Source organism: Oratosquilla oratoria, chromosome 20 (assembly GCF_046742065.1).
Source record: "Oratosquilla oratoria isolate Oo_2021 chromosome 20, ASM4674206v1, whole genome shotgun sequence".
Lineage (NCBI taxonomy): Eukaryota > Metazoa > Arthropoda > Malacostraca > Stomatopoda > Squillidae > Oratosquilla > Oratosquilla oratoria.
Genome location: NC_134796.1, coordinates 51,598,977 through 51,622,807, shown reverse-complemented (window position 1 = coordinate 51,622,807; position 23,831 = coordinate 51,598,977). Strand labels below are relative to the sequence as shown.

Genomic DNA, 23,831 nt, shown 5'->3' with positions numbered 1-23,831 from the left:
TATCTTAAAATCTTGTATAGTGTTAGCACATACTGTTTTGTTGTCTAATTTGTTCCATATATTTATCGCTCTGTGTGGGAAACTGTTCTTTTTCAAATTTTTTCCGTGTCCTCTTGTTTTACCGTTGTCCCACATTAATAGGTCGTTCCTGTCTAAAACTTCCATTCCTTTCATTATTCTGTAGATAGTTAGCAAATCTCCTCTTTGTTCCAGAGTTGGTTCAATTTGGATAGTCTTTGCTCATATGTTAGTTCGGCGAGTGTCGGTGCTAGTTTGCTGACAACATTGTGCTTGTAGCAGGATCAGAGGAGGGATTGAGGAAGTTAGTGACAGAGTTTGGGAAGGTGTGTGAAAGAAGGAAGTTGAAGATAAATGTGGGCAAAAATAAGGTGATGAGATGTACAAGGGGAGAGAGTGGCAGCCGGCTGGAAGTGAGTATTGAGAGAGAGAGAGAGAGACTGGAGGAAGTGGATAGTTTTAGATACTTGGGTGCAAATGTGGCAGGAAAGGGAGGAGTTGGGTAGATTGAGAGAAGCAAGTAAATGCCTTGGTGGGTTAAAAAGTGTAATGAGAAATAGACATTTGGGAATGGATGCTAAGAGGAGATTGTATGATGAAGTGATTGTGCCAACAGCACTGTACAGGGCAGAAACATGGAACATAAGAGAGAAAGAGTTTGACTATGATTGAGATGAAATGCCTGAGAAGTATGATAGGGGTTACTAGGCTAGATAGAGTGAGAAACGAGGAGGTGAGGAGAACAGGGGTAGAAAGGGAGTTGGGAGATAGGGTTGATGAAAGAGTTTTAGGATGGTTTGGACACATGGAAAGAATGAGTGAAGAAAAATTAGTAAAAGAAGTGTGGAAGGAGTGAACATGAAGGGGCATCCTAAGATGAGATGGATGGATGAATGGGGTAAAAGAGGCATTGGGAAAGAGGGGAATGTCTGTTGAGGTAGGGCAGGAGAGGACAGAAGATAGGGGTGAATGGAGAATGGTTGTGTATGGATGATGATGTGATACATGAGGAATGGGTGGGGGATTGGGGGTGAGGGAGTATGTATGAAAAATAAATTGACACAGCCTGAAGGGATTTCTCCCTGTCTTCTCCTTTTCTGCATGAGGGGATGGAGAGGGGTGGGGTCGCCGAATTAATGAAGTACCCTTGCTGTGGATGTGCTGTGTCTTGTGACACTGCTTCTGACCCAGAGCAGTGGACAAGATGCAGGGATGACCCGTCATCCAGGAGGTGCCAGGATAAGAGGGAGGAAAAAGGATAGAGGGGGGATGGAGTATGTAGGGGGATGGAATGGGTGGGAGTGGTTTCTATGCCTTTGTCTTTTGGCTACCTCCCATGTAAGGGGGGAAAAAGACTGGTATATATTTATATATATGTACTTTATCAAATGCTTTTTGTAAATCTAAGAAGGCACAATCTGCCCATCTGTCCCTTTCTTGTTTTTCTTCTTCTTTTGTACTTGGAGACTGGTCTTTAGTTGGTGTGTGTATGTGTTTCAGTAGCACTCCTTAGTAATGTTTAGGTTATTTGAATGAAATTATAGTTACAGCCAAAATCACATGGGGTTGATATACATTGTAATTCATTGTAGACATTGTTTTGTAAAGACTTAATGATCACATGTTCTTTATTTCATCATGTTTCAGATTCGTCTGGACTGTGGTCTCTTAGATCCAAACAAGGCCACAGAGTGGTATGACTTGCGTCCAGAGATTGAGTCTGACAGCGAGTGAGATAGGTCGAGTGTGTTGGGCAGGTCAAGTATCAAAAGTAGCAGCAGTTTTCGAAGCAAGATGGACAACTTGAAGGAAAGGATGGGCAACTTTCGTAGCAGCTTCAAGAAGTTCAAACGTCTTGCTAAAAGAAAATGAACTATTTAATGGAAACTATTCATGTTCATCTAATGCTATACAGTACATATGAAATTACAAATTTAGGGAACTTTTTCCATAAGCATATGGATACCTCTTCAACATGAGGGCATACATTATAGATTTTGTTATGGCTGTAACTTAATTTTGTGGAGGAATTGACCTCAGTGAAGGTGGTCAGTGTATTCCCACTTTCAGTCCATGGTTCCCTCCATGACAATTTAAAATTTATAAAGTAGGATACCATGTTAAAGAAGTTGCCTTTGCTTTGGTGGAGGCTTTTGAGATTTTATTGTGGCTAATGCTACACAGAATTATTCAGGTGACAGGTTGACTGCACAGAGTAGGCCTTGATTCATGGAAACGCCATTTTGTGTACTCAAACCTTGAGTTGAATATTTTCTAGTATTATTCAGAAATAGAATCTCAAAGTAGGAAGACTTTGAGGAACAGATTCTAAATTATGTATATGGTTGCATGGTCATGCTGTTTCAGCAGTACCACCTTTCTTCAAAAATGTAATGCTTGACCATGCTCTAAATCCATCTGTTTAGGTTACTATATATACTCTTCACCCAATTTTTATAATAGCATATTCTATTTATGGTGAAGGACAAGATATTGCCTTGCATGCGAAAACAGACCTAGTACTGGGGAAAAGCTTGTGAAATCTTTGATGTACCTAAGCTATATTCCAAAGGAAATTCAGTTTGATGTAGCCCACACGTTAATTGCACAAACTATCGGAATTATGCCAATGCAGCTGAAATTGAAAATTATTAGAGTGCAATGTTTGGCTCCCTGCCCGCACACTTGGTTATGCTGTTTGTTATTGTATTTGCTTTACCTTTTAAAGGTAAAAGATAATGGAAAAAAAAATGCTGGAACTTGATTCCCAGGCTTAATAGTTAAGTGCCAAATGAATATGGTTCCGATTCAGATGACTTGATGCTTGTTTGCTTAAGCCTGTTATTACTTGACATGTAAATTTTCAGTTGTTGCACTAGTGATGCAAGATTCCCTAGGAAGTAATTACTTGAGGCTGAAAAATAAGTTACTACTTGCCTGCCTTAGGGATAGGGATAAGTTGATCACCTTACAAGGTGAAGGGATTTGTTTAGAAGTTTTGTATTCATTCAAGACTGATATATTCCATCCACTGCTGTTGTGCTACAATGATATAAGAGCGTCCATGAGTTGAAAATTTGTATTTTGCAGCCATAATTCTGATTAGAATTTTAAATAAAATTTTGTTGTACCTGGTTTGAATTTCATACCAACTTGCTTTCACCATATCTAGTACTTAACTATGTTCATAAGAGCCCGAGTATATTGACAAGTGCATTCCCAAAATGGGGTTTAATAATTCAATAATATGGTCATTGGCCACTTTATTATAATTTGTATATTTAAACAAAGCTCATGTTAACCCTTGTTCTTAAGGGGATGTGACCTTGCATCACACCCATGACAAACCCACTGTCTGTAAGTCATGCCACAAATTATGGTGCTGCTTTAGTTGTAATTATTGTTATTGGGAAAGGTGGTCTCAAAGGGTGCTGTGTTGCTTAAATCGTTGACATTGTTAATCATAGATTTATGCAAATCATTTGTGGGTAAAAGTTCACATTTATTACCTTTTTCCAAGATCAAAATTTACTCTGTACTTGAGTTGGTTTTGGACTGGTGATAACAGTGCTGGAAGGGGAATCTCAGTGTATTGGTTTCCATAGATTTCATTTACTATTATAGTTCATATTCATACTACATAGGTCTTGCTTTGCACCTTTGCACAAAGTTGTCATTCCTTTTCTTTTTTCCTTCAAGATTTAATTTTAGGTACTTTTCAACTGTCAGCAGAGAATAAAAGAGAAACAAGTGAAGTCTTGTGTATTTCCATGATAATTCTGCAGTTACAAGACTAACATGTTGCAGGTTTGGTATTACTAACAATTTGTGCAATGTTCAACATGGTATTGCAAAATAGAGCTATTAGTAATTGTGATTTCATTTATTTCACCTACTACTTTTAAACTATATATGTGTATGTATACTACATACATATATACATGGTGATGGTTTATGGAGTATTTTGTTAATGCTACCAACAAGTAACTTCACAAATGGTTGGTGGACTTTAGGGAGCCAATAGACCATCATAGTTCTTTTCATTTTCATCTCCATAGCCAAAACAAAATTATCTACCATGTCACTCAATGGTCTTTCCCAATACTGAATTAAATCACTTGGCATTAGCCAAAATAAAATCTGTAGAAGGGATTAACAGGTTTCATACCTACAAATGTTCATTTCACATTAATTGGTTTTTCTGTATATTAAACAAATGGGATGCCTAGATTTTCCTAAGTAACTAGTTAAAAGGATTTGTGCCACCCTTCCATGCACTAAAATCAATTAAATTTGTTGAAGAATGGCAACTAGGAACAAGTTCTAAAAATGATCAAGGGGAGCAGAGATTAGACTTGTGCCTGTGTTGTGACCACACTTAATATGTGATACCTTGCAACTCCAGTCCACTGGGACAGCTCGCTCTTTCACTGGCAAGAGTTAAACCCACCAAATGCCTTATATTAATAAAAAATACACAACTGAATATACTTTAAAAGTTGAAACATTTACATGCAACATTTCATGGCTGAAAAATCTGGAGCCAATCATGTTTGAACTAATGCATGTTAGAATTTTTTTTACAAAAAATAAAAACGAAGTTGCTCCAATCCTGGTCCCTGCAACTTGTAAGTTCTACAAAGGCATCTTTCTTCCATAATCAGATCAACAATCACTGGCCTCCCAACATACTGAGAGGTTGGCATACCAGTCGTCATCCAAACAAGTCAACATGTACTGGCATGTTAAATTACTATGGGTACTGATGAAAAATTAACCACATGCTTTTACCAACCCTGACATAGTAGCTTGTCTAACAACTGAGAACTTGTACTCGAGTCACTTCTCAATTAGACAGAATCCTTACCCATACATATTTTGAACTGTAATGGCTGTAAGTGTAATGCTAAAGCAGTCGACTGGTTGACTGCTGTCGCCTCTACCCTTACACCTGGGAGTGGACCATGACTTTAATAACTAAATAGACTATCATAAATGAGAATCAACAATGCCTACAAAAGCCTTTCATATCGTTAACAACCGTGCAAAACCATTTCAGCTTCATTGTGATGATCACGATTTTTAATATTTACAAGCTGCATTTGGCTTTCACAATAACAATTTGACAAAAGTGGGATTTGGTGGGGGGCAGGGCATTTACCTGTTCTCCAGACCTTTTCAGGCACCTGAGTGACATTAAGCATGAGACTGCCCTTACTCTTTCTCTGGATGTGTGCACATAAGTAAGCTTCAAACCTGACTTGAATCTGGGTTCATTCATATACATATGTCACAATGATTGGATACCATTTGCACATGCTAAATTTGCATATCCTTGTACTATTAAGCCATGCTGAAATGCAGTTTGAAGAGTAAGGTACAGATCCCTATACATAAGTATTGCACTGGTGAAAGACTATGACTTAAGTAGTTTTAAAGTACTTGGCCTCCTGAGGTGGGATGCTGCAGCCTTTCTGCCGTAGCAATTGCCGTGCAGTCCAGGCCCCAGCATCTATACACTTATCTATACAATGATTCTGACTAAGGGCTGCTATAAAGCCACCTACAAATGAATCTCCAGCACCTGTAGTGTCCACTATTTCACTTGTGGTCACAGGTGGCACTGGATGCTCATATATGTGCTCATCGCAGACATAGAGGATGGGACTTGGTCCTTGAGTTACCAAAACCAATTTCAGAGGACTTCCAGGTAGACTTGCTGTATTGCTACAATTATGCGTTTCCTTATGAAGGCCGTTGATCCCATTATGATCTGAAACTGTTCCATTGGTAACATCATTTGGTATCTTGCAGTCTTGCCTGACATCTGAGCTACCACCATTAGGAATGCCATTACTGTAGCTGGAATGTCTATTATCAGATAAACACAATTCATTAGTGACACCATTGTCTTCATGCTGGATTTTCTTTGACTTATTTAACTTGCTGCAAATTTCTTCTTTCCCATCAATTGCTTGGAGAACCTTCCACAGTCTGTGTATGATGCTGTCTTTGGTTGAAGAATATTTTGCAGCCAAGAGTTCAACATTTATGTGTTTGGCAAGAGTCTTGTACTCTTCCACATAGCCAAACAGGACATCCACCATTGGTAACAACTCCTTCACTTCATCTGGATACATCTCGCACACATAACTCCCACAGAGATTAAACATGAAGGTCTTGTTGTGTTTCTTTGCAAATTTGGCCACCTGAAAATGGAAACATTCCCTCTTAAAGATAAGCACTGGTAAACAAATTTTTTAATAGGTAAACATTTTCAAATGATGACAAAACTTGAAACATACTTACCTCTAATGCAGTCTCAAAACTATGTGTGATGAAATAACCCTCAATATATATATATTCTGCTGCTTCAAGTGATGGTAGGATCTTGTCATTGAAAACATCATTCACTTCACAAAAGTTAGCAGCACCAATATCTGCACACAAACAACGCCAGGCACCAAGAACCAATGCAACACAAGAGCCAGTGGGGTGGTCATTCTGCTCAACAAACCTGATAAAAAGATACAATATCATGTTTACCTATTGGACACGTCTAGGTTAAAACAGAAATGATACATTCACAAAAGATTCTTTCATATAGCAGGTGGATGCACAAAACCCAGAAAATACTCTAGCACACACACACACACACACTTCTGCAGTACATATGGACTACTGCAAAAGATTAAAGTGGTGTTCCATTATATGGATGAAGAGATGATAAAACTCATTGAAACCTTGACACATCCAAGATTGGAATATGCATCAGTAGTATGGTCCCCACACAGAGTGAAGGATATAAGCAAGATTGAAAGAATACAATGGGCAGCAACTAAACTGGTCCCTAGCCTGGCAGATAAAACAGACAAGGAAAGGTCTGCCAACCTTGAAAGATTGAGGAGAAAAAGGTGACATGATTAGTGTTCAGGTCACTAAAGGAGATAGACTGAATTGATAGAAGGGATCTCCTGATTAAAGATGGGAGAGCTTTAAGAGGTTATGGAAGTAAATTAAGACCACATGTTGAAACGATGTGAAGAAATACAGTTTTCCATATGTATAAACCTGTGGAATAGCTTAGGTGATACAGCCCAAGCTCAAACAATTCACGAGTTAAAATCTAAATATAACTGGAAATCAAGATATAGATTAAGATGGAACCATACATAAATTTGAGTCTTGGTATGTTAGAAAATTTGAGAATAAGAGACAGGACCCAACGAACATTGCTCCTTTCCTGTAAACTACAATTAGGTAAATACAGACGCTCCTCAACTTACGTTTTAGTTACGTTCCGAACGGCCGAACGTAACGTGAAAATGAACGTAAGTTGTTACTGTACATTCCAGTAATGTATGACTGTTCATACTGTACTATACATCCATAAATTCTATTACCATATCTTATAAAACACCCCTAAATCATTAATTATAAACATAACATTGTAAAATAATAACATTAATTTCAAATAAATTAAATTCAAGCAACATAAAGTGAGATGGTGGAGAAGGAGGAGGCAAGGCACGTTCAGTCTGTCGTTTGTGCCATGTAAACAATGGACGCAGCGTCATGCGTAAGTATCGTTTGAACGTCTCGTACTACGGAGAACGCGCTAAACAAAAAAATTCACAAAAATGTGTGTTTACAAAAAAAATTTTTAGTCAGTTCAAACGTAAAATCAAAAAAACGTAAAACGAATGAACATAAGTAGAGGAGCGTCTGTACACACAAAAAGAATTTGACCTCCAATCAACAATCCCAAAACACTTCAACTCGTATGTGCACATATATACACTTAGAGAGGATCTAATAAAATGGGATGATAGAAATACAAGAGGACACGGAAAGAAAATCAAGAAAGACAGCTATAGAAGAAATCTGAAAAAGAACAGCTTTCCTCACAGAGTAATAGACATTTGGAACAAGTTAGATGAGAAAGTGGTGTATGCAAAAACAATACATGAATTTAAAAACAGTTTAGATAAAATGAGATATGAAGATGGGACACCACAAGCATAGTTCCCCTTCCCGTAAAATACAACTAGGTAAATACAGTACATGAATGCATTGCACACACATACATTTGTTAATGCAAAAACACCCAAACACTTGATATGTTAACCATTTACAGATTTATGAAAGAGATGGAAATTCTTGATAGAGACGACTTACTAAGGTGGGACAGAAGAAAAACAAGAGGACATGAGAAGAAACTTAAGGAGTTACAGAAGAGATCTGAAAAAGAATAGCTTCCCACACAGAGTGATAGATATCTGGAACAAACTGAGTGAGGAAACAGTGAGTGCTAAAACTATGCAAGTTTTTAAGAACAAACTGGATGCAGAGAGACACAAAAGCGGGTCACTATGAGCATAGCTCTCTTTCCGTAAAATACAACTAGGTAAATACATGCATGTACACATGCTCAATATGCCAATGTATGTGCACAAAAATCCACATATAAATGTGTGCACTTGTACACTTATGTGCACAGTGTGAATTGGTACCACATAAGCCCATTTCCAATTCACAAAGGTGGAAGGAGCCACCACTAAATTATAGGCCAGCATCACTGACCAGCACAATAGTGGAATTATGCAAGAGGATTGTGAAAGACTGATGGACCAAAATCTTGAAGAGATGAGCAGTCAATTTGGATTCAGATCTGACAGATTGTGAATGTCGAACCTTTTAATCTTTCACTCAAGTGATGTGCTGCAAGAGAGGGGTGGGTTGAGTGTGTGTTATTCACCATGGTCTTGGATCACTTGTTGGACTCGTGATAGACAGTTATTAACCTCCCGGATGAGAGCTCAGAGCTCGTGTGACTGATCTATGGGTAATATTGTGACCTTACATGCACACACACACCCCCAACTCCTTGCCCATGAGAGTTGGAGTAACACCCCGCAGCACAGTGATACATTTAGATTTGAACTTGTGTATTGTTTGAGTTTGGGCTATATCACTTGCTAAGCTATTCCAGGTATTTATGCATATATATGGAAAACTGTATTTCTTCACATCCTTTCCACATGTGGTCTTTTTTAATTTGCTCCCATGACCTCTTAAAGCCCTACCATCTTTAATCAGGAGATCTCTTCTGTTAATACAATCTATCGGGTGTGTGTGTGTGTGTCTATTTACCTAATTGTAGTATACAGGAAAATAGCAACAGTTATTGGGTCCCATCTCCTACTCTCTAATTTTCTAATAAATAAAATATTTTGGAGAACTGTTAAAACCACTGCATGTGTGTGTGTGTTAATTTTCAATGTTTTTTTTAACTGTTCTCCAGTTTTTTGTTTTACCATCTACTTCATTTGTTTGTTTTATTAGGTTAATGTTTTTGCTTAAAGACTGCAGTTGTTCTTTTTCTTGTTCTCTTAGGCTGTGCTTGCTTTTTAGTTTATATATTTCTTCAGGGGTAGTTGTAGCACAATTAGAGAAAAGACAGAAAACAAAGTCTTCCCACATTGGAAAAATTCATTCTAGATCAGAGAGAAACAGAGACAAAGAAAGAGAGAAAGGGGAGGATGAGAGAGAGACAGAGAGAGAGAGAGAATCTGTTGGTATGGGATGAAGAACCAAGCTTGTTTGAAAGAAAGAGAGTGGGACAAAAAGGACCTGTTGGTATAGGACGAAGACCCAAGAAGTAAAAAGTTGAAATCTTAGTTTGTTTGAAAAATGGAACAAACTGGATGAATACAATCCATACCAACAACACATAAAAATATGGCATGAGCACAGCTCCCAATTCCATATATAACCACTCCTCGTTTAACAACGACAATTGGGACCAGTGTGCCGTCGTTAACCGAATTGGTCATTAAGTGAAAGTGTATACATATATGTACTGTATGTACAATGTCCAGCAATACATGTATCTTTATTTTCATGTATTTCCCTCTTTTATACAGTACATTAAAGCTTTATTTACTGTTTATTTACGGTGGTTATGTTCCCGAAATTACCGTATATGACCAAATCCGCGTATGCTGACATTTCATATTGAATACCGGGGTATTTTTTAGTTTCGACCATGGGCGCAACATAGCAATAGAAAATTAATTACTAATTTTGTAAATTAAAATGTATCAACGTAATATGCAATTTTGTGGGCGGAAATGAAAGTAAAAAATACCATGCTACAAGAAAATATGCTAATGAACGAAGTCGGTGGCATAGGATCGGGACGCCATCTTGTCGTCTGCCAACGTCTCTCACGACGACGACAACAAGGACGAGCCGGATGACATTTAATTTGCAGGTAATGATTTATCAAACACAGGTTAGGTTAATTTAGTTTAGGTTAGGCGAATTTATCATCCTTTCATTTCCTCGACATCGGCATCTATCATAACAAACATGGTGTACCATTCGTCCGACATGACTTCGTTACTTACGAAATTTGTTTTGGCACCTTTTTTTTATTTCCGCTCACAAAATTGCATATTACGTTGATACATTATAATTTACAAAATTACATACATACACATACCAAGGCTTTTTCCCCCTTCCAAGGGAGGTAGCCAAAAAGGGAAAGGCATAAAAACACTCCCACCCATTTCATCCCTAAATACACTCCACACCCCTCCCACCCTTCCTCTCATCTGAGCACCTCCTGGATGACGGGTCATCCCTGCACCCTGCCCACTGCCCTGGGTCAGAAGCAGTGTCGCAAGACACAGTACATCCACAGCAAGGCCGCTTCATTTAATCGGCGACCCCCCCCTCTCCGTCCCCCTTTGCATATAAGGCGAGGACGGGGAGAAATCCCTTCGGGCTGCGTCAAACTTTACTCACACATACTACCCCCCCCCCGCCCATTCCTCCTCATGCAATCACAACATCATCCATATACAACCATTCTCCACTCACCTCTGTCTTCCGTCCTCTCCCTTCCTTCCTCAACAGACATTCCCCTCTTCCCCAAAGCCCCCTTCACCCCATCCATCCACCTCATCCTAGGACGTCCCCTCATGTTCACTCCCTCCACATCTGCCTTCCATACCTCTTTTACTAGTCTTTCTTCACTCATTCTTTCCATGTGTCCAAACCATCCCAATATTCTTTCATCAACCCTATCTCCCAAATCCTTTTTCACCCCTGTTCTCCTCCTCACCTCCTCATTTCTCACTCTATCTAGCCTAGTAACCCCCACCATACTTCTCAGACACCTCATCTCAAACACATTCAAACTCCTTCTCTCTTCTTCCCTTATGTTCCACGTTTCTGCCCCATACAGTGCTGTTGGCACAATCACTCCTTCATACAGTCTCCTCTTCGCATCCATTCCCAAATGTCTATTTCTCATTACACTCTTTAAACCACCAAGGCATTTACTCGCTTCTCTCAATCTACATTCTACCTCCACCTTCACTCCACCTTTTCCTGCTACACTTGCACCCAAGTATCTAAAACTATCCACTTCCTCCAGTCGCTCTCCCTTAATGTTCACTTCCAGTCTACTGCCACTTTCACCCCTTGTACATCTCATCACCTTACTTTTACCCACATTTATCTTTAGCTTTCTTCTATCACATACTCTCCCAAACTCTGCCACCAGCTTCCTCAATCCCTCCTCTGACCCTGCCACAAGCGCAGTGTCGTCCGCAAACAATAGCTGGCTCACCTCCCACTTTTCTCCATTTTCTTTAACCATCTCCAATCCCTGACTCACTACCCTAGCATTCACCTCTCGCACCACCCCATCCATGTATAAGTTGAACAGCCAGGGCGACATAACGCATCCTTGACGAAGTCCCACCTTTACTTCAAACCACTCACTCTCTCCATTTCTGATCCTAACACATGCTCTACCACTCACATAAAAACTCTTGACAGCTCCCAAAAGCCTTCCTCCTATCCCACAAATCTGCATAACCTCCCACAGTGCCTTTCTGTCTACCCTATCATAAGCCTTTTCCAGATCCATAAAAGCCCAAAAAACATCCTTCCCCTTTCCTATAGCTTTCTCACATATCTGTCTTACCACAAAGATCTGATCTACACAACCTCTACCCGTCCTAAATCCACACTGTTCCTCACCAATTACTCCTTCTGTTCCTCTCCTAATCCTCTCAATTAAGATTCTCCCATAAGCCTTCCCTACTACACTCAACAGGCTAATCCCTCTGAAATCACTACACTCACACTTGTCCCCTTTTCCCCCGTAAAGAGGAACTATACAGGCACTACTCCAGTCCTCCGGTACTCTACCCTCTCTCCAGCAAACATTAAATAACCTCACCAACCAGTCCACCATCACTGAACCTCCCTTTTTCAGACATTCTGCATGACATCCATCCAGACCAGGTGCCTTACCTGCTTTCATCATCTTTACAACTGCCTTCACCTCATCCTTCCTTATTTCTCCTCCATTCTCCTCACTCATCACTCTCATTTTCTTCGTATTTCCCACTGCAGCTATCTTTCCTTCCCTATCCTCCTTCACATTCAGCAACTTAATAATTAATAATTAATTTTCTATTGCTATATTGCACCCTTGGTTGAAACTAAAAATTTACCACTACCGGTATATATTGTACCCCAGGTAGTTTTTCCAGCTTGCAGGATGGTAATGTAGACCTAAGCTTCAGAACACTTTACCTCACAGCTAATATCCACCGTACAAGTTCATTTATAACATCATACAAATTTGCCTCAGCCAACTTAATTATCGTACACGACATCGTAACTTCGGGAGATTTACGTTAAACGAATATTGGTCTGTCATAAAGCCCGTCGTTACTCCGAGTTGTCGTTAACCGAGTAGGTCGTTAAACGAGGAGTGGGTGTACAACAACTAAGCAAATCATGCATACACAATCCTTATAAATACAGATCTCTTCATTTGAAGTACTTTCTTTTAAAACAAATCTTTACTTACTTTGTCTTCACTCCACTTTCTTCAACAATGCTGGCCAATTTATCACCTCTATCATCTTTGCCAATGCCTCCGACAAATGTAACTTTTCCATGTTTACCCAGTAACCATGAAAAAACTCTTGAGGTATTAAGAGCACATCCTCCAGCTGTATATTCAATGCTGTACCTGAAAAGAATATAGACAAATTCTAGTGGCCTGTGATTTAATTTATTTCACCTATTTCTTTTAAACACCATATATACCTGCAGTGACAACCCCTCAATCTAAAATGTACTACAGGTGAATCAAAATGTCAGTTCAATCTGAATGTGCATAGTGCTTCAAAAAATATGGTAATGTTTACCCCTCTGGGGTAATGGCTGCATGTTAAAGTGCAGTATAATTTGCACAATAGCATGCAGCCAATACTTTAGGGACTATATGGGGTGTCCCTATGGACCAGAGTCTTGCATAATTTTGTCGATGTTAGAGGAAATCTCTAGTCATAGAGAAATTATGCTACTTTATTGTATTGCTACTGTCCCTCTGTTATGCTGTCCCCCTCTAGATATTGTCCTGTACCACTTCTCTGGGTATATTGTCCTGTACCACTTCTCTGAGTATATATTTCCATTTTTGCCTATGTCCCGTGGTAGGGAGGAAGAAAGAATACCTCCACCAAGTCTCCGCACTCTGGGGTCATACATACATACATATACCAAGGCTTTTTCCCCCTTCCAAGGGAGGTAGCCAAAAAGGGAAAGGCACAAAAACACTCCCACCCATTACATCCCCAAATACACTCCACATCCCTCCCACCCTTCCTCTCATCTGAGCACCTCCTGGATGACGGGTCATCCCTGCACCCTGCCCACCGCCCTGGGTCAGAAGCAGTGTCGCAAGACACAGCACATCCACAACAAGGCCGCTTCATTTAATCGGCGACCCCCCCTCTCCGTCCCCCTTTGCATATAAGGCGAGGACGGGGAGAAATCCCTTCGGGCTGCGTCAAAATTTACTCACACATACTACCCCCCCACCCCCCCCGCCCCTTTCTCCTCATGCAATCACAACATCATCCATATACAACCATTCTCCACTCACCTCTGTCTTCCGTCCTCTCCCTTCCTTCCTCAACAGACATTCCCCTCTTCCCCAAAGCCCCCTTCACCCCATCCATCCACCTCATCCTAGGACGTCCCCTCATGTTCACTCCCTCCACATCTGCCTTCCATACCTCTATAACTAGTCTTTCTTCACTCATTCTTTCCATGTGTCCAAACCATCCCAATATTCTTTCATCAACCCTATCTCCCAAATCCTTTTTCACCCCTGTTCTCCTCCTCACCTCCTCATTTCTCACTCTATCTAGCCTAGTAACCCCCACCATACTTCTCAGACACCTCATCTCAAACACATTCAAACTCCTTCTCTCTTCTTCTCTTATGTTCCACGTTTCTGCCCCATACAGTGCTGTTGGCACAATCACTCCTTCATACAGTCTCCTCTTCGCATCCATTCCCAAATGTCTATTCCTCATTACACTCTTTAAACCACCAAGGCATTTACTCGCTTCTCTCAATCTACATTCTACCTCCACCTTCACTCCACCTTTTCCTGCTACACTTGCACCCAAGTATCTAAAACTATCCACTTCCTCCAGTCGCTCTCCCTTAATGTTCACTTCCAGTCTACTGCCACTTTCACCCCTTGTACATCTCATCACCTTACTTTTACCCACATTTATCTTTAGCTTTCTTCTATCACATACTCTCCCATAAGTGTAGCTAAAATGGGGTGGAGCAATGGGACCTGGCATCTTGCTCTCTGTATCCCTGAGGGGTAAATTCCTATGAGAAGTCAAGATAAAAGAGGGTCTGGGAGTTTTCCAAACAGAACCCTCAGGTTTGGGTCTCTTAATGTGCATAGGTGTGTTACAGGAAAAGATAGGCAGTATGTTTGTGCGTAGGAAGATGGCTTTGTTTGAGGGGTGATTGTGAGTTTGGGAGTGTAGTGGGGAGGGTGTTGGGAGTGAGGAGAGGACAAGGGAGGGAAGGGAGTGAGTAAGGAGATAGGTAAGCATATGGTGGAGTGGAAGGTTTCTTCAAGGTTAATGGAGATGAAGGGAAAACTGGGATGGGAGATGTGGGTTTTTGCAAGTGCACATGGGCCTGGTAGTGAGAAGAGTGTAGAGGAAAGGGAGGCTTTTTAGATAGATTTTACCTCTTGAATACAATGACGCCTATGTATGCATCATGAGCCACAAATGGGGTATATGAGGATGCAGACATCAGCTTCCTGATTGTTTATTTTGTAGTTGTAGCTGAGTGGCCCCTGTATTCTGTGAACAGGCTTGATCAAATTTTCTGTGACATTATATTCATTCTGGGTGAAAGAGCAGTAACTTTATATTTTGTAATGTGCATATTGTGATGCATAATTGAGGAGGTTAAATTAGTGCTCAGAGAATTTTGGGACTAATATCAATGTAGTGTTTTTGGGAGAACCAATAGACATAGTGGTTGGGAAGTCTGGAGTGACAAGTAAAAGTCATAGTAGAAAGTTTATAGTGATGTGTTTAGAAAGAGTTGATGATGGCCCACACAGTGTTTAGGAAAAAGGTTAAGCACGAGTACAAATGAGAAAGGATAGTGGATGGAAGGGTGGTTGATAAAACATTAATGGACTATGTAATGGTATCCAGGAAAAAAGTAGTTGCTGACCTTTGTATTTTCTCATCTTGCTTATATCCTTCACTCTGTGTGGGGACTGTACTACTGATGGGTATTCCATTCTTGGACATATCAGGGTTTCGATGAGTTTTTTCATCATATCTTCATCCATATAATGGAACACCACCTTAATTTTCTGCAGTAGTCTATATGTTGAAATATGTAAGACAGATGAGTGGACGGGTGGTGAGATAAACACAAGGAACCGTTTAGGGATTTATTCTGATGTTTCATCCTTACCAGGACTTCTTCAGAGTACCTGAAGAAGTCCTGGTAAGGACGAAACGTTAGAATAAATCCCTAAACGGTTCCCTGTGTTTATCTCACCACCCGTCCACTAGTCTATATGTCTCTCCCACAATCCTGCTGAGTGACTTCAGAGACAAAGACCCCTATTTTTCCTCACTGACTCACTCCAAAAAGTTGGAATCAGCAATAGTTTGCCTCTACTGTAACCCTGAATAGCTTTACTCCCCTGTCCATCTAAGTGACAAGTATTTTTATCTGGCTTTGCCTGTTAAAGTCAAATCTAGTAGTATCGCTTCATGTCACTGTCATCAACACTGTTGTGTCATGACAAAAATCATTATCTTTCCTTCCTGACTTTCTCCCAAAGTTGGAACCAGCAATTTTGCCTCTACTGTGACCCTGAAACAGCATTGCTTCCCCGTTCATTCAATAGGTATTTCCCTCTGGCCTTGCCTATTACAGGCAAATCTAGGAGCTTCGCGTTGAGACACCGTTGCCTTGTGGTAAGGCAGATATGCAAGAAAACTTGACAGAAAGGCACTGTGGGAGGTTTTGTAGATATATGGGATTGGGAGAAAACTATTGAAGAGATAAATGGTATGATTTTGGGGAGGAGGGCTGGAGATACCATCCTAGAAACCTAGGACAGGATCCTAATAAGACTTCTCCATGGGTTTTGAATACTATAAAGCTACTTTGGTCAAATCCACTAACAAAAGCAAGATCTCTGAAGAAGTCTTATTAGGACTCCCTACACCAAGTTACTTGGATGGTATCTCCAGCCCTCCTCCCTCCCAAAATTGCACCATGTACTTCTTGATTTTGGACTTGGCCACCTTCAACATTTCACCGATTTCTTTAGTTCCATGGGCCGCCTTCTTTAGTCCAATTATATCTTTGTAGGGGCCATGGTAACAATACAGATCCTACGGAAATGAAGAAAAACAGTGTGAAAAAAGGGATGGTCCCTAACAGAGAGGTTACCTGGGTTCTTCCTCACATTCCACTCTGCTGGCCCAGAGTGACAATTGAGGGTTGCCAGATATGTTCTATTTATATAATTTCACCAAAGAAAATGCTTTCCTCTTTTTGTCATAAATATGTGGCCTCAATGGGTAGGTGCTGCATACTTTTGACGAGTCCTCTACATATATGGGGGTAAACCTGTTGCAACTACTGGGCCCTGCTATGAAAGCTGTGTTTTGTTGCATTGTTTCTGACCCAGGCAGTGATGGCCAAGGAGCTAATATAAAAGAAAAACATGGATGCAGGATGGGTATATGCCTTGGTTGGCTACCTCCCTTAAAAGGTGGAGGATGCCTTTTAGTAATGTGATGGAATAAAGGGTATTACTTAATTCTGAAGATGGGTGGCACAGAGATGAGCCTCTTCAACTTCTATTTTGTAGGACCAAAATGAGCACTAACATCTACCACTAATTTTCTTCAAAAAAAAAAAAAAAAAAAAAAAGGTCACTCACTTTTCAGTTACTTCTTTAAATATTGGTTGTTGCTCCTGGGTGACTTCTAGCTGTCCATCAACAGGCAAGTTATACTTTTCATGCAAGGATGTGTCCTTGACAACTGCTGTCATGTCCAGAAGTGGGTTTCCAAATGCCACCATTAAAGGTGCTGTAGTGCTATCACCCTGCAATGTAGATACAATATCAAATAATGTACATTAATTGTGAAGGAGGAAGATGAAGAACAAGATGATGTAAATGAATGAATGAATGAGGAAGAAAAGAAAGAAGATAATAGTACTGGGTTTTTTCTTTATTCAGTGTACCTTCTACTTTCTCCATGAATATGAAAATAGTAGTCCTACTTCCTATAGGAGACTGGAAACCCACAGTGGTCCTTGACCCCTCCCACTGATTTATGGGAAGAAACTTTGGACTACCATCTGTATTGTATAAATGTGGACTGTTAATGTTACCTGTTGAAAGTTGCAAGAGGGGAGCAATTGTTGGTCATCAACTCTTCACAAGTGAAAAGATGGAATAAATACAGTTGAGTTAATGGGTTCTGAAAATGGCCAATAGGAAGACTAGTCTCTCTGCTGTCCACTGTGCAGGACCACAAACAAGCACCTTTTATTGTTCCTATGGGCTGATAAAGACATGGAGGATGCACCACTGTCATTTGTAAATGACATTACATTTGATGATTCTCAATGCTGTCCATTGTGCAGGACCACAAACAAGCACACATCATTGTTCCTTTGGGATGGTAAAGACATAAAGGATGCACCATTGTTGTTTGCAGATGACAATACATTTGAAAATTCTCTCTGCTGTCCACTGTGCAGGACCACAAACAAGCACCCTTGATTGCTCCTATGGAATGGTAAAGACAGGGAGGATCCACCATTGTTTTAGCAGATGACACTGTATTTGTGGCTGATTCTGAGAAGACAGAAGCAATTGGTGACAGTGTTTGGAAGGATGTGTGAGAGAAGAGAATTTACAAGTAAATGTAGTCAAAAGTTGTGATGAGGTGTACAAGTGAATGGGGGTGGTTGTGGAGACGAATTATAGTGCAAAAATTAAGTGGGACATATGAAATATATACAATGGCACCTTGGAACTCCAATGCCCCACAGATTTTTTTTTTTTTTTTTTGAGAAAAATTTGTCCCAGAAGTTGAACTTCTCTTGAAACTTAAAAATAAAAATAAAAGAATATAGCCACATCATATATGTATGTTTTGATAAAAAGATAGTATCCTAAAAGACATTAATAAGTTTCTTAAAAATTGTAAGTAATATAATAATAAATAAAAATTATAATTCTTGTGTACTGTATAGGTTACATCAATGTTCAAATTCAAACAAAGATAAAATCGCTTTAGGACTCTAAACTTTTCAAAATTTGAATGCCCTCCAGTAATGACCAAATTTGAATTCTGAGGTACCATTGTACTTGAGAATGAATGGAAAGAGAAAGTTGAACGAAGGAGTGACTGGTACTGTGTGAAGCAAAAAATTGGAATACATGGTTGGCAAAAAGGATGTCTTAAATGTTTTTGATCTGAAGTGTTTAAAAAATATGAAAGGTGTTACAAGAATGTATAGAACAAGAGATGTAACAGTTAGCACAAGACAGGGTCAGAAAGAGTTGTCAGAAGGGGCGACTAATTTGATGGCACGGACGTTTGGGCATCCAGAAAGAATGACCTTGTAGTGACCAGCAACAAGAGTGTGAAAAGCAAAGGTGGATGATGTAAGCTTGAGTAAAACCATGAATGAAGTGGACAAATGGAGTGAAGGGGGCTTTTGATGCATATGGAATATCTGTCAAATAGGGATATGCAAAAGTTGGAGTTGAAGGGAAGGAGACGGTAAACACATTAAAACAGGACACAGCCCAAAGTGATGTTCTTCTCACCTGTTTCATAAATTATTTTGAGTGGATGAACAGGAGGGCTGCCATATGATAAAGCACAAGGGGCAAACCAACTCTGGCTATTGGATCCTGCTGTAGAGGTGCTGTGCCTAACTGCATTACCTTTGTCCCAAGTGGTGTAGCTGGGGAGAGGGACTTTATTCTCAAGAAGCTGAGATAGGAGGAATTACAAGTTTAGTAAAAAATAACTACCATTTCCACCCTTGAGGACAACATTGCATTGAAGAGGTGGAATCATAGAGGCATGAAATGAGAGATTTAAGGAGGGTACCTAACTGGAAGGACAACAAGTTAAAAATTACCAACATTCTTTCAAGTGGAGACTAAAGTCTAATCTGAAAAGAATGCTGTGTGGCTGTCAGGCCCTGCTATGAAGGTGCTGTGTCTGCTACATTGTTTTTGACCCAGGCAGTGGGTGAAGGAAAGGGACAGGACTTCATCCACAAGGAAGTACGAGACATTTAATTAAAAGGAAAATAACTGGGAGTTGGATGGGTGTGGGATAGGTGGAGGGTGGATGCAGGCCTTGGCTGGTTACCTCCCTTGAGAGGGAAGAATGCTTTTGTTATATAGATAGATTGCAGACTGGAAAGGCAGTAGAAGTTGAAAGTGATCAACATTCCATCAAGTGGAGATTAGTATCTAATCCTTAAAAAAAAAGAGAAAAAAAAAATTGTGACTGTGGTCCACAGGGATGTCACTAAAATTCCTAAAATATTGATTGCATTCAACTTATGCAGTCAATACCTCATACAAGGTAAGATGGCAGGAAGGTTAAACAAGTGTTAATTGTGTGTGCTTTGACCCAGCTACCCCTTTTATGAGGAAAGGAGAAACATTCACGGGAGTCCTGTCTTTTACTCTCCAAATTATTATACAGCGAGACCTCTCATTAACGGATGTTAATTAGCTGTGTTTGCAGTATTTTCGGTGTTTTTGGCGCTGTTGTTTAGTGAGTGCAATCACTATGCCACCCAAAAACCACTCCAAAACACCGCAAACACAGCTAATTAACATCCGTTAATGAGAGGTCTCACTGTATAGTATACAGGAAAGGAAAAACACTCATTAGGTTCCATCTCCTACCTTCCAATTTATCACATCTAGCCACAAGTGTGTGTATTTACCTAATCATATTTACCTAATTGTAGTATACAGGAAGAGAGGCAATGCTTGTTGGGTCCCATATCCTATTCTCTAATTAATTATTGATCCTAATTAGCCTGAAATTCATGTACAGTTGCAACTTAATCTATATCATTGATTTCCAATCATTGTATTTAGATCCGAACTCTTGTGTTGTTTGAGCTTGAGCTACATCACTTCCTAAGTTATTCCAGGTATTTATGCATCTATATGGAAAACTATCTTTTTTCACATCCTTTAGACACGTGGTTCTTTCTTATTTTGCTCCCATGACCTCTTAAAAAACCTCACATCTTTAATCAGGAGATATCTTCTGTCAATGCAATCTATTCCCTGAATACTGTAATCATATTCACCACCATGGTTTCACCATGGTCTTGGATCATGTGTTGGACTTGTGATCAACAGTTATTAACCTCCCGGATGAGAGCTCAGAGCTCGTATGACCGATCTATGGGTAATACTGTGACCTTATACACACACACCCTAACTCCCCGCCCATGAGAGTTGGAGTAACACCCCGCAGCGAAGCAATACTGAAATTATTTCAGCCCTGGGCAGGAGTCAAACCCAGACTGCCGTAATGGCAGGCGAGAATTCTAACCACAGTGCCACAAGGTGTGTATATGTAGTGGTACCACTCTCAACTGCTAATTCAGTGATCTGAGTTCGAGTCCTGCTCAATTTTGAAAAATTTCACCTCCACTGCACTGCGAGCCTGCACTCCAACTTTGGCATGTAAGGTCATAACATTATCCATAGATTGAGCTATATATGAACTCTGAGCTCTCATCTGGGAGAGTAACAGTTGTTGATTGGAGTCCAACACATTATCTAAGACCATAGTGAATCACACACATAACATGATATACAAGAAAAGTTTGAAGAAACTAGGAATTCCCACCTTGAAAGAGTGAAGAGAGAGGACATGATTATGACAATTAAACTGGAAACAGGTTTAATGAAATTGGACAGAAAAGAATTACTAGTAATAGAAAAAAGATTGGCTAAAGGTTGTAGTAAAAAAAACTGACAAAAGACAACATACTTGTTTAAAAGGCATCAGGCAGTATAGTTTTCCTCTTGTGGAATAAGTTAGATGAAAATATAACCTAAGCCAACACTACATAATAATTCAAGGCAAGTTTTGACAAATGGAGAATGGTGGATAAGGAGTGTCACTGAAAAGCTGGCACTGCCCTAGGATAGACCCCAGGACCTCCCACTTGCTGGGTAGGTATGCTTACCAATTACACCATGGTCACCTCCAGTGACCACTCGCACAGAGGAAGGAAGAGACAGGACCCCATGAGCCTTGCTCTAACCATGTATACTACAACTAAGTAAATACACACAAACACACTAATAAAATCTACCATTTAAATGCATCTATTTGATCTTTAATTTATATTTTAAGTGTCAAATTTGGGAGTATCAATTTGTACTATTTCAAGACATGGAGATGGTGAATAATTAGGGTGTCAAATGGTATACCAATGAATTATTATTACATGAGCACTATTGTTTGAGAAAATCAATAATCCAGCATATCGCCAAATATTCAATGGTGTACCTGTATTAAGAGTTAGTGTTGGAGAAACAGTCCCACACTAATATCTATGGGAGGGTCCGAGGCCTTTTGCCAACAGTCATGAGGTTACAGGCAGTGATTTTCATTACTCTACATTTCCTGCATTCTACTACATCTTTCCCTTTTTTCCTTAGTAACCAAAATTATAAGTCTGAAAATAATTTGATCTACTAATGTGTTTGTTAAATGTATCGATGGTATCCAATTTATGAATTAGTATCAAAACTACATGCCACTTCAATCACTCCAAAAGGCAAGATATATATACAATATCAAACACTGTCACAGATATGTTGGTTCTCATTTCTTGACCAACATCTAACTCTATCCATATTTTGTTGCTGCCATGGTATTTTAATCAGCTATGAGACATCTTCAGGATTGAAAGGGATTAACCACTCTCAATTAACCCTTGCCATACCTGACAGTACTTGTTCTTTTCATTTTTGGTGCTGCTAGACTATTTCATTCAGCTGTGACCCCTACAGAAGTGAAGGAGACCTCTTGGCATCTTGCCCTAAACTGAATAAAATAATCTAAAATCATCCAGATTTTTTTTATAAAAGGTTTGACTGTAAATGATTTAATTAATGTTGCCTTAAACTCCAATTGTACATGGTCTTACCTCAAATGATTAAAATCATTTCTTGTTAGCATGAATCAAACTTGTGGGGGTGGATCATTATAGTAAGTTAAACTGTGATAGATTATGCAGATTAAAATTTGCACTAACAACAACAAAATCTGAAGGGCACGCCCTTACATGTAGTGTTTCAACATCCAGGAAAAAGAAATATGAAAAGTAAAGAAAAACGAAATCCACTGATGTGAAAAATTGAACACCAATGTGAACATTATTTTCAAACTAATGGCATCATGCAAAAAATCACAACAGAAACTGCCAATCTACACTTTTCACTATAGATGCATGATCTACAATGCTGTACTTTTCATAATATTATTGTGTCCTACAAAAGTCATTACTGATCTTTAACCATAAAAGGGGGGTTATGTAACTATACGGTAAAGCCAAAGGTCATACGGTGACCGCACATCATCCCACTAAATAATAAAGCAGACCGTGCCCATGCTGTTGTATCCTCTCGGTTATCACATCCACGCAAAAATGCCGTGATGCACAACCGCCTCGTGCACAACCCTTAGCGTAAACTGGCCTACGGCCAACCATCACGTCCTTCCCACTTTCCCTCAATGCAGTGTTGCGTCACTTCGTCCTTGGTATCTTGTGCTTTCCCAAAACAACCGGGAGGAAAACATGACCTTATGCCCCATCAAGGTACAGCTTACACTCACCTGCATCTCCATGATAGTGTAAAATGTACGGGACACGCAGACAGCACCGCTTTCCCGTTGTTGCGTCTAATACTGTTCTGCACAGTGTGAACTACATCTCCTCCCTTGCTTGCTTCGGTGCCGACGTCCGTGTGCGGACGATAGGTCAACACATCTGAAGAGACGCGGTTACCATGACTACGAACAAGAGTTTGGTTCGCAAAACAGATTATGCGGCAATAAAATGCGTCATTATATATCAAAGTCTCCGGTGGGTGACTGCCAGGAAAAATTAGTATTTACAGAAGATAAAACATTTTGTAAAATGCTATTTCTGTTTTATTTACATCAGTTTTATTTACATCAGTGGACTTGCACAGTCTTGTATGTGTTTGTACACAATCCCTCTCCCCCTCCAAACCACATCTTGCATCACTTTATTCACTTGCTAAGCTAATTTTTTACCTCCTGAATACCGGCAAGTGTAGTGGCAATCCAGTCCTACATAAGACATAGAGC

At 39.8% G+C, this 23,831-nt stretch overlaps 2 protein-coding genes across 12 annotated transcripts in view; one reads left to right on the top strand and one right to left on the bottom strand.

The window, feature by feature from the left end:
• Esyt2 (extended synaptotagmin-like protein 2) overlaps window positions 1-3,892 on the top strand; it is an 82,904-nt gene extending 79,012 nt beyond the window's left edge. For all 8 annotated transcript variants that reach the window (XM_076204106.1, XM_076204103.1, XM_076204105.1 and 5 more), the window contains one exon: window positions 1,666-3,892. In XM_076204106.1, coding sequence (XP_076060221.1) covers window positions 1,666-1,752 — 87 coding nt within the window. In that variant the 3' untranslated portion in view covers window positions 1,753-3,892. The remainder of the gene's footprint in view (window positions 1-1,665) is intronic.
• On the bottom strand, window positions 1,807-23,496 carry LOC143036576 (uncharacterized). Of its 4 annotated transcripts, none has more exons than XM_076204112.1 (6): window positions 23,334-23,488; window positions 19,265-19,404; window positions 17,357-17,523; window positions 12,917-13,081; window positions 6,328-6,535; window positions 1,807-6,227 (listed from the first exon to the last, which is right to left on the bottom strand). In XM_076204112.1, exons 2-6 carry the CDS (start codon window positions 19,271-19,273, stop codon window positions 5,442-5,444), a joined length of 1,335 nt encoding a protein of 444 aa, XP_076060227.1. In that variant the 5' UTR covers window positions 19,274-19,404; window positions 23,334-23,488; the 3' UTR covers window positions 1,807-5,441. The 4 variants fall into 4 exon arrangements, with proteins under 4 accessions (XP_076060227.1, XP_076060228.1, XP_076060226.1 ...); XM_076204113.1 differs by lacking the exon at window positions 23,334-23,488 and adding an exon at window positions 23,100-23,206; XM_076204111.1 differs by lacking the exon at window positions 19,265-19,404 and having other exon boundaries at window positions 23,334-23,496.
• Window positions 23,497-23,831: the final 335 nt, after the last annotated feature.